Below are 14,732 nucleotides of genomic sequence, written 5' to 3'. Positions count from 1 at the left end.
ATATCGATCCTCTGTTTCTCGATCTTTCGGTATATGAAGTGGCACTTTTAACTTGTCGCCGATCTAGCGTATGCATATTCCCTGCCTTGCTACCAACACCAAAATTAACCTGTTTAATATCGTGAAGTTTACTAGATCCACTGTATACTTGTTGAATACACTCGACTACTGCGCGTATAGTGACATGCTGCCGCAATTGTAGTTTATATAAAGATAACAAGCGAATCATATGTGCGGCATGTGGAAGAACGCCGTTAATCTCGCTACGTCTAACGATCTTATGAACCATATGAAAAGTCTCTTCTCCCAATGTCATTGCTGCTCGACGAATTCGGCGATAAGCTTTATGGGCATCCACGCACGTTTGAGTCAAACTATCGCTATCGACAACATCGCTACGTGGTACAGATGCAGCAACCAGAAGCAAGATTCGAAATTGTTCTGGTTGTGAGCGCATTTGCTGCATCAATCGAGCTACATGATGCTCCAATAGGTGCTGCCAAGGAGCTTTTGTGATAACAGCTGTTTTAAGCGCCAACTCCTTGCCTTTTCCCTCGTGCAGAATCTTCGTGACTTTTTCTCGGATAGAGACGGGTAATTCCGTCGGAAGTAAAGCATAATCAAATTTACGTTGATCTTGGACGTCGGTGGTTACCCGCGTTCCAACTTCATCCAGTGCATGTTGAAGATCTAAGCATGTGTGCTTGCGCCATGTTTCAGTCACGGAGTTGTCGAAGAGATGTGCCTCCATGGGTAGACTTTATATTTATAAAATTCAAGTACGACTACTTAACTATACGATGTGGTTCACATCAAGTTGTATCTACATACGGTATGCACAACAACAGTCTTGTCTTCATGACATCTCCGCCGCATGTGCGTTGCAAGAAAGACTATGCTTTGACACAAACACCGCCAAATTCTCCGCGAATTGCAACTCGAGTGAGTACATTGACGCTATACTCTGTTATCGGTATATATGCGGCAGGAATTTTGGTATGGGGCATGAATATAAGTGGCGCGTTTGTGTCCTCGTCTTCAAATTCTCTCAATGTGGTTTATATGAGAGGGCGACAGAAAGCAGCAAAAGGAGACAATGATGCTAGAACTATGTCGGATAAAAGATACTTGTTAGACGACGAAAACAGACCGCCAAACTTACTCTGCATTGGCTGGAAAGAGACCGACAGTTGTGACTCGAACCCAACTGATAAACGGATAAAGAATCGAGGATGTGACCAGTTTGTAAATGGTGGAAGCAGTGGCTACTGTCTTATGGAAGACGAGGATACAGGTCAGCAACTTCAGGTAATGCACACAGCTTGTGACTCCCTTCATCCTAGCGTCGTGTTAAGTTGTCGCCTTGCCGGCGACTTTGTGAACTTTAAGTGGGGGATAGCCAAGCTCGCAGCAATCATTGAACAAGAAAAAATAACTCATCGTGAGAAAAGCATTCTGCCACGTACGAATCCAAGTAAAGGTATTGTCATGGTTATCTATCCAAAGCTGCTGATAAGCGCGTACGCTTCAATCCGTACTTTGCGAGCTTTAAATTGTACACTGCCAGTGGAATTGTGGTATATTGAGTCTGAAATGAACATTGATGACGGAACTTCATTGCTTGATGATGTCCCTAAGAAATTACAAGAAATGTATGGTCCAGTGACATTGCATCAAATTACCGACGGGAGAGTAAAAGGCTTCAAGTCAAAAGTGTGGGCCATTACTCATACTGCACTTGAGCTTGTATTGTTCCTGGATGCAGATAACGTTCCTGTCCGAGATCCAAGCTATTTGTTCGAACAACCTGAACTCGGGCAATCCGGCGCTGTGTTTTGGCCAGATTATTGGCATCCAGCGCACACGATTTTCAACATTAACGAGAATTCGTTGCTATGGGAGCTTTTGGACATGCCATTCTTGGATATGTTTGAACAAGAGAGTGGTCAATTAGTGATTGATAAAACAAAGAGCTCGGCAGCCCTTCAGATGCTGACGTATTTGGCCTTCCACGATCCCGACCTTTTCTCTCAATACAAGTTAGTACATGGTGACAAAGATCTCTTTCGTCTTGCGTGGCTTAAGACCAAGACTCCATTTCATATGATTGCTTATCCACCGGGGCTTGCTGGCACAGTGCGGAACTCAAAATTCTGTGGTATGTCAATGGTTCAATACGGGACAAACGGAGAAATATTGTTCTTGCACCGCAACGGTAAGAAGTTAACAGGTGGTCTTACAGCTAAGCACACGCCCGACGAGTTAGTCTGGACACATCTGCAGCGCTTTCGATACCGTGTTTCTTCATCTCCTGCTCGTAAAATTGCGGCTTTTACCTATTCAAAAGTTCCATCGGACGACAAAAGCATCTTCGCACGAGAATGGAATAATTCACGCGAACCTTCGGGCATTGTAGATTTGCCGTACGATTTACTGCGTCTGAATTACTCGGTACAGATTTTCAATGGAGCACCAGAGTTTGCGAAGACCCAGTGGTGTTATGGCCAATCGATGATCACAGCGCCCGATTTTACTATCACTTCATGGAACAAATCAATGATTCCGATTATGGAAGAAACATTGTTGCAGTATGCAAATGAAGCAGTGATACTGCTAACGAACGTAGCGAAGGAGAAAATTGTGCAATCCGACCGACAAGAAGTACATTAAACACCATTTTACAACGTCAAATACATGGCTATTTATTGAGTTTGTGTGGAAAACAATAGATGCAAGATTGTGTAAACTAAAAGTGAACAAAAGATAACATTTTGGTCAAAAGTGATATTAATATTGCTAAGTAACATATGATTATAAATCTGGACTGAACGTAAGAAATTATCCGGATCTGTGCAACGGTCGACGCGCTTGACGGATTCGATTTTTCACGTCTGTTTTTCGTTGGTCAAGCGAGCGTTCACTCCCTTTAAACTATCATTCTGTTTCTTAAGAGAATGTCCGTTGAGCACATGAGCTGCTAGCATTAGGATATGTGATTTATGGTTTTACTGCTGTTGGAAGAATGGCGGGATATTAAATATATAGACTTCCTCTTACAGCAAATAGGTTTAAAATGACTGTATGGGTTGCATAAAATTACTCTTTGAAAAATATACCACAAATAAACTAATTAGCCCAGATGGGTCAAGCAGACAACTTTCATTGTCGAAATGATGAGGGATGGGCTGCACCCGCGCTCGACAACATCGAATGGGGCAAAGACAAATAACATTAAAGAGCTTTCACCCTATGAAGAAGCACTACCAACTGATCATGCCGTTCCATCGTCTACCGGTAAGCGGTGGTGGCCTCACGCGTTTATAATAGGCGGTGCTATCTACGTCATAGCAATGGGATTCTGGTTTTCGCATTATTTTAACGCCTTGGAAAAAGATTCCGACTCTGTATACCTTGAGCGAATTAAACGGAACCGAGATGACAATACTATGAAGGTATCACCATATCATGGACACTTGACGCAGGAGCAGCAGAAGAAAACGAATTTGGCAAAGGCCGAAGTCACTTCGACTTTAATTCAGGCAGCAATTGACAATCCCATGGAAGCATCACAGGTAAAAGAAGCGCTACGATTGGCGCGAGAAGCAGTTGTAGCAAAGTTAGAGATGGACAGCATTGTGAGCTCTCGACCCTTGGCGACACAATCAGAGACTTTGAATAAAGCCGAGTTCTTAGCGCAAGACGCGCTTTTATTACCAAATGGCGAAACAAATGCACGAAATTTAACGTGTTTGGGCTGGCGAGCGACGGATGGATGTAGTCCATATGGACCCCGCAAACCTGAGGATGATCTTGCCTGCACTACGGTAATACCATTCGACCAATCAGGATATTGCGAGGTACAAGACAAAGAAAGTGGTGAGCGGTTTCGAGTCATGCTGCATTATTGTAACAGTCTGAAGTCAGATTTGAGTTTTCGCTGCGTATATGCTGCCAAATTTGCCAGCTTTCGTCACGAAATTCGCGAAAGAGCAAATCGTGCTCTCACCCCGGGATTTACACTACCAAATCTGCAAGATAGCGCAATGAGCACAAAACAGCGCAATGGCATCGTTATGGTTATATACCCAAAGATGATACCAAGTGCGTACGCCACAATAAAAACTCTGCGGGAGGTGCAAGGATGTCAGTTGCCTATTGAATTATGGTATCGCAGTTTTGAAATGGATCTAGATTCTGATATGATGAAGCCTCTGACAGCTTTGGCAGAAAAAAAGGAACTGTCAAGGATAACCTTTCACGAAATCACAAACGTGCACGCCGCGGGTTTTGACTCAAAAGTGTGTGCAATCTACAACAGCCACTTTGAACGTATATTGTTCCTAGATGCTGACAACGTTCCTTCACGAAACCCGACGTTTTTATTTAGCTCAACCGAGTTTTTAGAGACTGGAGCTATATTTTGGCCAGACTTTTGGCACCCTCAAAATTCCATCTTCAATGTTCATAGCCACTCCGTCCTTTGGGAGCTTCTTGACATGCCTTTCATCAATATGTTTGAGCAGGAGAGCGGCCAAATTCTGATTGACCGCCGACGGCATGCACAAGCTCTCGATCTCGTCATGTTCTTTACATTTCACGAATCCAATCATTTCGAGAGCATGCAACTTGTTCATGGCGATAAGGATCTCTTCCGTTTAGCGTGGCTTAAGCTTGATGCCCCGTTTCACATGATCAAGTCACCACCTGCCATTGCAGGTAAAATAATAAACGGCATTTTCTGTGGCATGACCATGGTTCAACACGATGCCCAGGGCGACGTCTTATTCCTGCATCGTAATTCGCGTAAACTCATGGGTGAACCCCTCCGAAAAACTGTTGACTACAAAACTCGAGCAATTGCTCGTTCAGCAAGATTGAGTAAAATTCGATCGAATCTTCGACTGGAAGGCAAGCCGATTCCATCGTGGAATGAACTTTTTGCGATGCTAAGCTCAGAAGAGACTCCATCTCCAACCTTAGAAGCTCCAGAGCCAGACGGATATCCTGATTCCGTTGTCTGGACACATTTACTGACATTTAATAATACGTCTAATCTAGAAGATTACATTGTTCAAGTTTATAATGCAAGTCCAGAATTCGATGAATCCCAAACCTGTTACGGCGAGCGCGACGTAAGTAAAAGTGAACATTTCTACGTGCAAAACATTGCAAGTTTACCATTCGCTGGACTTGAGACGCACATTCGTCGCTTTGCTGCTGAGGCAGTTGAGCTCAATGAGACGTAATACTTAGCATTTTTTTTTAACAATTTTTGTTAACAGATAGATATGGAAATGTATTACAGTGGGATACACAATTTTAATATTCAGAATATCTTCTTTAGAGTAGAAAAAAATTAGCTCGGAAATGGTAGTTGCTAAACTTAGATGCTTGGACTTTTTCAATGTGCTCAAGTCCAAACTTTTGTTTGTGATTGGAGCGATACTCTTAGTGACGACCATTTACGTCAACTTTTCTTTAGTGACTAATGTGTCTGATCGTCTAAGTCATCGCTTGCGGCCCGATCGTTCACATCTTGATTGGAGTCTTTACAGGGAAACGTCTGCTAATGACTCAATGACAACAAGTCATCCAAAATCAATCTTCTACAGGCGTGGAGAGAACTTTGATTACACAGTCAGTCGCGAACGTTCGCTTGTAGTGTGTCTTCACGACAAGATGCTGCACATGGGACTGTCGCTTATTCGAGAATTACGGTGTCTTGGAAATCAAGAACTTATTCAAGCTTATCATTGTGGGAGAAACGAGCTATCGAATCAATCGGTTGAAATTTTATTTGGCCTGGACAACCGCGTGGAACTTGTTGATGTGTGCTCCGATCTTTTGTCTCGTGGTATTTTTTCAGAAGGAATGTCTCGAATGTTTCAAAATTGGTGGATCAAACCACTAGCATTGTACCATACAGACGTTCGTCACGTCATGCTCTTAGATGTAGATGATATTATTTTACGAAATCCAGATGTTGTTCGCAGTCTTGATGGATATTTGCGAACAGGTACTACGTTCTTCTACGACCGCGTCAGATACGGCAAGCGCTTTTTGACAGGCACTGACAACGATGAAATGTACTTGCACAGACTATTACGCCAGTTTAACTATTCCAGATTCAACATTTCTGAGGGCTTCGCTCCATCTCAACATATGATTAACAGTTTTGCTTTTAGAGGTTTGACAACATTTGAGATGGATTCATCAATGGTGTTAGTTGACAAGAAACGGGTCGGAAAGACAGTTATGGACATTATATTCTGGTTTATAACGGAAGAGCGCTTTCGATTTAGGTATTCGTGGGGTGACAAGGAGACATTCTGGTTAGCGTTTGAGTTGGCACATGTACCATACTCTTTTTCACCATGGGGTGTTAGCGTGGTGAATTCAATGCCTAATGAAGATTTGGAGAACCACCCTGATTCACTCTGCGGTACAAGCATCTTGCAATTCATGCCAGTCCACAATTCGAAGGCCGAAACTGCAGAAGTTTTGTATGTGAATGGCAAGGCATTGCTTGATCCATATCCTCAAGGCTTTAACGTGAAGAAAGCTCATCAAAACGCTTTGTTTAATCCAGTCGTCACACACATGACGCCTCGTCAACAACGAAGGCAAATTGACAAATCGATCTACCCAGTACAAAAATTTCGCATGGAATGTCTTGTTGGAATGGGAGCTACACGCTTACCAGAACATTTTGCTCGGCATCTATTGCGCCGCCGAATTCACTTTACTGGCCTTACTATGGGTGTGCTTGGTGCGTTGCAGCATTGTGAAATGTTCGTATAGAATTTTTTTTACAAGGAGTATCTATATGTGTGAGAGTTTCACAGAATTACTGTTCTATTAATCGTAGGATTATGAAAAAGTAGAGTTTTTATTGAAAACCTTCATTTTCCTATGAAACCTTAAGTAATTTGGAAAAAAAATATCAATCAGATGTGTCAATCAAAGTTTTTGTTAGCGTTGTGGTATTCTTCAAACGTTTACGCCGCCTTATACTCCCAGCTTAACGGAGTAGCCGAGCACATGAAGCAAACTTTGGTTGAATGTGCACGTTGTATGCTTGAACACACCACCTATTGGGGAGAAGCTGTCATGACTGTCGACTATCTTTGTAATCGGTGTCCGACATGAAGTATATCGCTGGACCAATCACCCTATCAAGTGTGGACTGGAAGAAAGCCCGTTTTGGCGAACCTTAAAGTGTTTGGTTGTCATGCTTCTGTCACGATGCCAAAGGAAAAACGAAGCAAGTTGGATGCACGAGCAAGACGTTGTCGATTTGTTGGTTATTCAGAACATGATAAGGCATATCGTTTTGAAGCGATCGTGTGATGATAAGCTGCGACGCGAGATGTCTTATTAATATTTTTGATTGTGAAAGTCACGACTGTTTTCATTGACTAGAGGGCATTGAGATTCACAATTGGATGACGATGACCAGGGTATGCCAGATGAACGCAGTAGCGATTTTGCCGCGAAAAGGCACGAGCGTACGCAGTCTTTGGAAGGTGTGATGATATTTCCAAACGCCAAACGTTTTGTCCAGCGAAGCGGGCTTAAAGGCCTTGTCAGGTCCGGCAACAAAAGATATCAGCGAACGCAGTCGCACGAAAAAGAGGTCAAAGCCCCAGAATACAAGCGACACAATCAGTTTAGCGGACATCAAGGTCTTGATGAAACGTCAGCCGCAGAACAAGATGTCGACGCCGCCTTTATCATGGATTCAGTGAGAGAAATACCGACAACGTTTAAGTCGGCTATGGAATCCAGCGAAGCAGTTGAGTGACATGAGGCATGCAACTCAGAAATAAAGTCACTCCATAGGAGCAAGACCTAAAAGCTAGACCACTACCGCATGGACGAAAAGCAATCGGCAACAGATGTTTTTTTCGCGTGAAAGAGAATGAAAACGGTGAGATCGAGCGTTACAAGGCGCGTTTGGCGGCCAAGGGTTTTTCACAAAAGTACGTCATCGACTACAAAAAGCCTTTTGCACCTGTGGCGAAGTTGACGTCGATTAGAGTCTTGCTTAGTTTGAGCGCAAAGTACAGCCTGACGATGCATCAAATGGACGTCGAGACTGATTTTCTAAATGGAGTGCTTGAAAAAGATATTTTTATGGTTCGACCTGATGGATATATCTATGAAGCTCGACCTGACTACGTGTGCAATTTAAGCTGACTACGCATGCAAGCTTAAAAGGTCGCTCTATGGATTGAAGCAATCGCCTCGCATGTGGAACAAGACTATCGACGATTTCATGCAGCTTATTGAATTCACGAAGTGCGAATCAGACCACTGTGTCTGCATCAAAAGTACCGGACAAGAAATAATTTTTGTTGCGCTTTACGTTGACGACCTTATCATTGCAAGCAGCAATGTCAGGATGCTTCAAAACACCAAACAAGGGCTCAGAAATCGCTTTGAGATAACCGACATTGGTCAATCTAGAAAAGAAAAGAAAATAAGCTCACACCACAAAATCGCCAGACTAGTTTATTGATGTGAATTAGGGTTAAGGATTGATGACGTGTGCTTCAATGTGAAGGGACAGCGCGACGTACAAAATCGAATGCGGCCATTAGTGCGCGCCAATTGATGTGGATCGGTATCAGAATTGAGATGTATTTCGTGCAAACCTATACGACTACAAGCAGGATTTTAACAACTAAGCCGTCTGCGGACGTCTTCATTCATTCGCGAATGGAAGGTTGGGATACAAGTAAAAGTACGAGCGATGCGATACAACAGGGATAAACCCACGAGCTAAAGTGATGAGAATGAGGTGTATATCAAACTCCAGAGCACTTTGGGAGCTGCTGTCTCAGAATAGTGTGTACTCACGGCTGAAAGTAAGCAGTTCGTGAAAAGACCTACTTCGAAAAGTATGCAGGATACAAGGCAAACAAACATAATGGCTGAGTCACGTGGAGCGACGCACGGTTGTTGTGCGTCTTGCACAGAGAGATTTTTGGCCTAAGTGTCTGCGTCAAGAAACGCATAGAGAACGCTCTACAGCCGTCTCTAAGTGTATCTGCTCGATTTGGAAAATGATGTCCTACTATCTAGGGTGTGTAATCCTGATTAATAGCCTCCACAATTCAAAAACTTCTTAATTTGAGGTACCATTACTTTGCTAACAGAATAAAAACTGTATGTTATTCCTTGACACTGCACAGCGATATGTCTCGGCTTTGCTATATGTTTGAGCGACAGTATACCTACACTACAACCTGAGTACATACCCATCACACCCCTAACAAGGTCGGAATCACAAATCACTTTGTTGTAAATATTGTCCACGAATTGCAATCAATCCACTTCAGCGTGATGTTCATGAACACCAACCATACCAGGGTTCATTCCGTACCAGCTTTGCATTAAGAGCTCAGACAGAAGGTGATAGCTTTGACTGCACATCTAAAGTTGATATCGTATGATTCAACCTGAAGCAAAATCGATAACCTCTAATATAACTCGTTGTCTAGCTAGCTCTGATATTGAGGGATACTTGCATTCATAAGGGGTGCTTTTAAAACTTACACGACATATATCCTTTTTTGTTTCATTTATAATATGTATAATTTGGTGAAAGGTGCGACCACCAGCCGCAGACCTCTCCATTACTTTCATTAATACCGATATTTCGGTACATTTCTATATTCAAAATTGTATTTGTGGCAGGATATACCAATCTCTCTGCCCGCTAGAGTTGAGGATGTTTTGGACCAAACTAATTAAACATATGTATACGTCGAATGTGCTCAACACATACATATCAATTGATGAAGAAGTAGAGCCACTGAGCGATGACTGTGGATTGCATAACTCAACTTTCTTTTGTCATTTTAAGACAATCGCTCCAATACTGACTATACACAGCCAAGCAGTTCACCGAGAAGAATGTTTTCACAGCGCCCAGCCTTCCCTCGGCACGAATTACGCTCTTCGTGTTTATTCTCTAGCGGGAAGGATTGCAAAACTACGCCATGAAAACTCACGTCGTTGTCCAGCTTGTAACGGGGTTACACGTATCCTGATATGAAGGAGTGGGTCACACAAGATGGCTTGACCACACAATAGCGTGGCTACACCTTAACAAGAAGTCACTAGGTCGCGGGACTGCGAGTAGTTATGCGTTTAAACTAGAATTCACTATCCAATTAAGAAAACCTAAGGTTTAAGATATTTGCGGCTCTGCCGCAATTAAAAACAAAATATTACAGTTTTCATTTTGAGCGGATGCGTTTATTTGCCTTGGGTAAAGGCTGTAGTTACTCTTGGAGTAAGCAGATTGCGATCCGCTAGACTCTTAATGATTCTAGTGTAGAACGTAAGGTCGGTGACCTTATCTAAGCTTCTTTAAGCAAAAGAGCTACGGCAGCCCCAATGCACAGCTTGTCACCATTGGGCTGGGCCTGTTTATGCTCTCCCTACTTCTCAAATTAAAGCATTAGAGTCACGCCAACTCCTGCTAAAATTGTCATGCTGCGATTAAACTATTGGAAATTGTTCGCCGTTAAGTCCTTACAGGCGTATGCGTATGCAAACCTCCTTTAAATCGCACCGAGAGCAAATTGAGCACCGGAAAGCTGCGTCATAAGTGCTTTCTCATCCTACAGGACATCTCTTACCAGCGCAACCAGTTATACTTCAATCAGCAATTTAAGAAACCTGTTCCTTGGATTAAATGATAAAAGCGCCGTCGTACTCGTCTGGTGGCTTTGCAAGCCAGCTTCAGTGAAGCGGATGTCCAACAAATGTGTGAATCAATGCTTGACACTGCAAATTACACTGCACGACGCGGACTTCAAGGTGAGAATATATCACCCCAAGCTATTGCTATTTACAGCCCTGCTCGTCTTTATTAAACAGCTGTAAGAACTCCCGAGTCAGTGATATACTCACCACATCTTCCCACACTAGTTGGAAGCGCGTATTGGTGAACAAACCTGTTTTTTTGAAAGGTAGATAAATACCGAGGGGAATCAGGTTGTAAGCGGCCACAAAACAGGGCAATCTTGCTTAAGAGTGATTCAAACTTGTATGTATCTGATGGAGCGGAGGATGACAAACTCCCACGAACATATCTGGTATAGGCCCGACCCACGATACGCGCCACAAAAATCATACTCATTGAGTGTCAAGCAGTCTCGGTGGAGTTAATTTTTTCTTTAGCTGGCTCTCGTGGCTTCTTTCGGCTGTGATGGCACGTCGCTTCCATCTGAGAGTTGAGGCGTGCATCCGAGGCTAAAATGACTTAGATCGCTAATTCGCTCTTCGAGCTTCGCCATCGCACTGCGTGGATTTAGGCACACTCACCGACTCAACATCACGATGCCTCTAAAAAGTAGAAAAACTATCAACTGTCAAAGATCGTAGTGATGCTTCTGCTTGTGCAACAGAGCCCTCTTCATCTGACGAGCGATACTGCGGTTTGGCATCATTGGCCCACGTAAAACTCGCAATATTTTTTGCATTTATTCTGTGATGTGAAGAGTAAAGCTTCATCCCTTTTCTGTTACCGTAAGATCTTACGTAATCGCAATCACCGCGGTCAAAACACGTGAAGATATGTTGATTACTTTTAGTACCTCATTATACCCCACTATGCCTGCTTCTGACCCAGGCCTTTTGTTTCTGTTTCTATCGGCTCGTAGCCATAGCATTGCGCATCTTGCACATTACAATATTTGATATTTAGATAGAATCAGTGCTCTTGCTATAAACTGTAACCGGGTTGTGATTAGCGAGTCAAATTTGATCGACAGCCCCTCAGAGAAGAGAAGAGAAGCTCCCCACGAATACCCATGCTTCATTTTTGGCGGTGTCAATAGCTTACTGGTGTACACCAAACATTTATAAAATGATGTAAGACCTGCTAAGGCATAACTACGTGTCAATTAACGCAAACCTAATGATTCGCTTTAGCAGCGCGGTTGCGCAAGTACAGGATCCGTCTGACTATATGTTTCAGAAAGGTCAGCGGTTGACGCTATCAATCTGGTGCCGAGCACCTTGAACAACGTCTGCTTAAATATTTCTATAGGTCGCAAATCTTAGTCGAGACAACGTCTGTAGTGAGTGGGGTTGGCGAAATATCCTGTAAGGTACAGCTTTCATGTATCCTCAACAGCACAATTTGCTGTCTACAACAATACAAGCTATCTCACAAAGACGGCCCACTCAGACCACAATATTGGTAGAAACGGCCACATATAAAAACAAAAAACATACATTTGAGAAACTTTGTTAGAACCGGCATGCTGGCCGAAATTTCGTCGGCTAAATCCAACGATACTTTTCACGCGCGTGCACATATGTGCTCACCTGCTTACATATTTTAGACAGCTGATACAAAGCGCTCGCCTAGCAGCAAATCGTTTTCGTTCGTAGTAGCCATGCTAAATTGGTGTGATATACCGCGTAATTTTCTGTACTTGAGGTCGGGAGAACCACGCACTGAGTGTCCTGTTGGCTTGCGCAGTCATACAGCAGGACTTTGAATAAGACATAGCGGGACAAGCGTGCAGCTGGTAAAGGAGTTGAAGTTTATGCTTAAACTCCAGTAAATAATTTGGACTTTGATAGCATAGTATGTTGTCTCGTCCTTAGCTGGCTTCACAAAACGATTGCAATCTACGTACGGCGTGGCTGGAACGGCACAGGTTATGGCTAAACCGAACATTGGGTTTTACGCACTTTTCAACTTGTAAACTTGGGCGAGTTATCAATTCGCATTTTTCGGTGAGCAAGTTTCGGCGTAAACACAAAGCTGCAAGCAGGACATGAAACTATCCAAAATCGACAAATTTATATTGCTAGATGTTTTGAAACGACCACGAAAAGCAGAAGCGGCATTGGGCCGCTTTCTCAGAATGATACATCGAAGAGAGATTGTATATGGCAGACTCTAGATTGTTTTGTGGCTGAAAAGGACAACTGTATGTCTTGGACTTTCGGAGTTTATTTTAGATGAAATGGTACATGTGGAGCATTAAACTTCATCATGGGTAAAAGATTCGTTTACTCTTAATCGGAGTGACAAAGCTGGCGCAGGGATTGTAAGCTGCTCCTTACTTTCTCGACCATAAGTGATATAAAGATGAAAAAATGTGTATCTTGGAGATATGAAGAAGGAGTTGCAAAGCGGTGATGTAAGCTTAGTACCGAAGGAATAGCCCCCATAGATGGGTCTGTCAACGCGGAACCTGCAGAGGACTGAGTAGATAGCTATCCTCGTAGAATCAGCAGGCCCTTTCTATGTAGCGATGAGGTGACGAGAGACTTCTCAGTTGTCCTAGTCTCGGCTGGGGAAGTGCGTCATGAAATTGCACTAGATTTCGAGTGCTACGTCAAACAGTTATACCCTGATTGAAAGTTTGAACAACTTCTTTGATGTGAAACACCCAAGCATATTTAATAAGAAAGAGTAAATTCTGCACTCGATGACGACTTTCTGTGTCAGCAGAATAGTAGTCAACGAAGAATTGTACATGCTTCAGACGTCAAATTCATAAGAGATGTGCTTTGTTATAGCATGGTCGACTGCACTAGGCTGATTGTTAACTATTATCTTCTACTGATGACAGAGAATAACGTACCTCATGACTACGAGGATGATGCTCTGGAACTGGCCGGTTATAGAAAGTTGATATATTCACTAACTTTTCGGTTATATTCACTCACTTTTGCTTGTACACCACTTTTTGGTTATATTCACCCACCTGCACGTACAGCGCCACTCACCTTCACGCACCTGCCAGATTTGCCAGTACTGTACTGAACAGTAAAATACAGTGGCACTCATCACTCACTCACCTGCCAGTACACTACACTATATTCCCCCACCTCTTTGGTACCTACCGCTGAACACTACCATAAACACCGCGCAGATCATGAACCACAACCAGGAAACTTTGCTATTCACGGTTGAGTTCAGCGCAGGAGTGGATATAACGGCGTACTGGCGGCGTACTCACAGTCCATTTCCGGCGGAGGTAGCATTGCCTTGGATGTGGAAGTTTCCTGGTTGTGGCTCATGATGAAGAGTGCGCAGTGTTTATGGTATCAGTGGTCAGACCAAAGAGGTGGGGGAATATAGTGTAGTGTACTGGCAGGTGAGTGAGTGCTGAGTGCCACTGTGTTGGCAAGTCTGGCAGGTGAGTGAAGTGGCGCTGTACTGGCAGGTGAGTGCCAAAACGTGAGTGAATATAATCTGTTCTGGCGCTGTACTGTTCTGGCAGGTGAGTGAATATAGTGTACAAGCAAAAGGGAGTGAATATAACCGAGAAGTGAGTGAATATATCAACTCCCCGGTTATGATATTGGATCTGTCTTATGTATTAGTAACGTTCAATAGGCTCATGACACCACTGTTCAGGCCACATTGAGGCTCTGCACAAATGTGTTAAAATAATGTAATTATCAATTGTTGCGCATTGCGTAGGAAGTCAGACTTGATTGATGCATTGATACTTCGAGTGGTGCTCGAGTATATGCGCTCAAATTGGTTGTTTGCCAAAATAGACAAATGTGTCTTTGTCATCGACAAATTTGATTTATCAGCTGATTCATTGAAGAGCAAATCCCGCGGCCCGAATCCGCAAGATAATTGCTATATGTAAGTGACCAGTGCCACTATTTCCTATGACCTTAAGAAAGTGGTTTGGTCTGGCTAACTACTGACACGATTACAGGGTAAACTATGCTGA

General features: G+C 43.2%; 4 protein-coding genes across 4 annotated transcripts; 3 read left to right on the top strand and 1 right to left on the bottom strand.

The window, feature by feature from the left end:
- Nucleotides 1–47: 47 nt before the first annotated feature.
- Nucleotides 48–751, bottom strand: PHALS_09979 (uncharacterized protein; the record flags this gene model as incomplete). The annotated part of the gene is made up of 2 exons (XM_024725323.1): nucleotides 48–89; nucleotides 149–751. The coding sequence occupies 2 exons, from the start codon at nucleotides 749–751 to the stop codon at nucleotides 48–50; spliced, it is 645 nt and encodes a 214-aa protein (XP_024576112.1).
- A 107-nt stretch (nucleotides 752–858) lies between these two features.
- On the top strand, nucleotides 859–2,670 carry PHALS_09978 (Alpha-mannosyltransferase; the record flags this gene model as incomplete). Its single annotated transcript, XM_024725322.1, has 1 exon — nucleotides 859–2,670. The coding sequence occupies one exon, from the start codon at nucleotides 859–861 to the stop codon at nucleotides 2,668–2,670; it is 1,812 nt and encodes a 603-aa protein (XP_024576111.1).
- Nucleotides 2,671–3,170: 500 nt separating this feature from the next.
- PHALS_09977 (hypothetical protein L917_01848) lies at nucleotides 3,171–5,246 on the top strand (the record flags this gene model as incomplete). The annotated part of the gene is made up of 1 exon (XM_024725321.1): nucleotides 3,171–5,246. One exon carries the CDS (start codon nucleotides 3,171–3,173, stop codon nucleotides 5,244–5,246), a length of 2,076 nt encoding a protein of 691 aa, XP_024576110.1.
- A 121-nt stretch (nucleotides 5,247–5,367) lies between these two features.
- PHALS_09976 (hypothetical protein F442_01969) lies at nucleotides 5,368–6,801 on the top strand (the record flags this gene model as incomplete). Its single annotated transcript, XM_024725320.1, has 1 exon — nucleotides 5,368–6,801. One exon carries the CDS (start codon nucleotides 5,368–5,370, stop codon nucleotides 6,799–6,801), a length of 1,434 nt encoding a protein of 477 aa, XP_024576109.1.
- Between the last annotated feature and the right edge of the window lie 7,931 nt (nucleotides 6,802–14,732).

Source organism: Plasmopara halstedii (assembly GCF_900000015.1).
Source record: "Plasmopara halstedii genome assembly, contig: Scaffold_444, whole genome shotgun sequence".
In the NCBI taxonomy this organism is placed as follows: Eukaryota; Oomycota; class Peronosporomycetes; order Peronosporales; family Peronosporaceae; genus Plasmopara; species Plasmopara halstedii.
The sequence above is the reverse complement of the archived record's forward strand: the minus strand, read 5'-3'. Positions and strand labels throughout refer to the sequence as shown.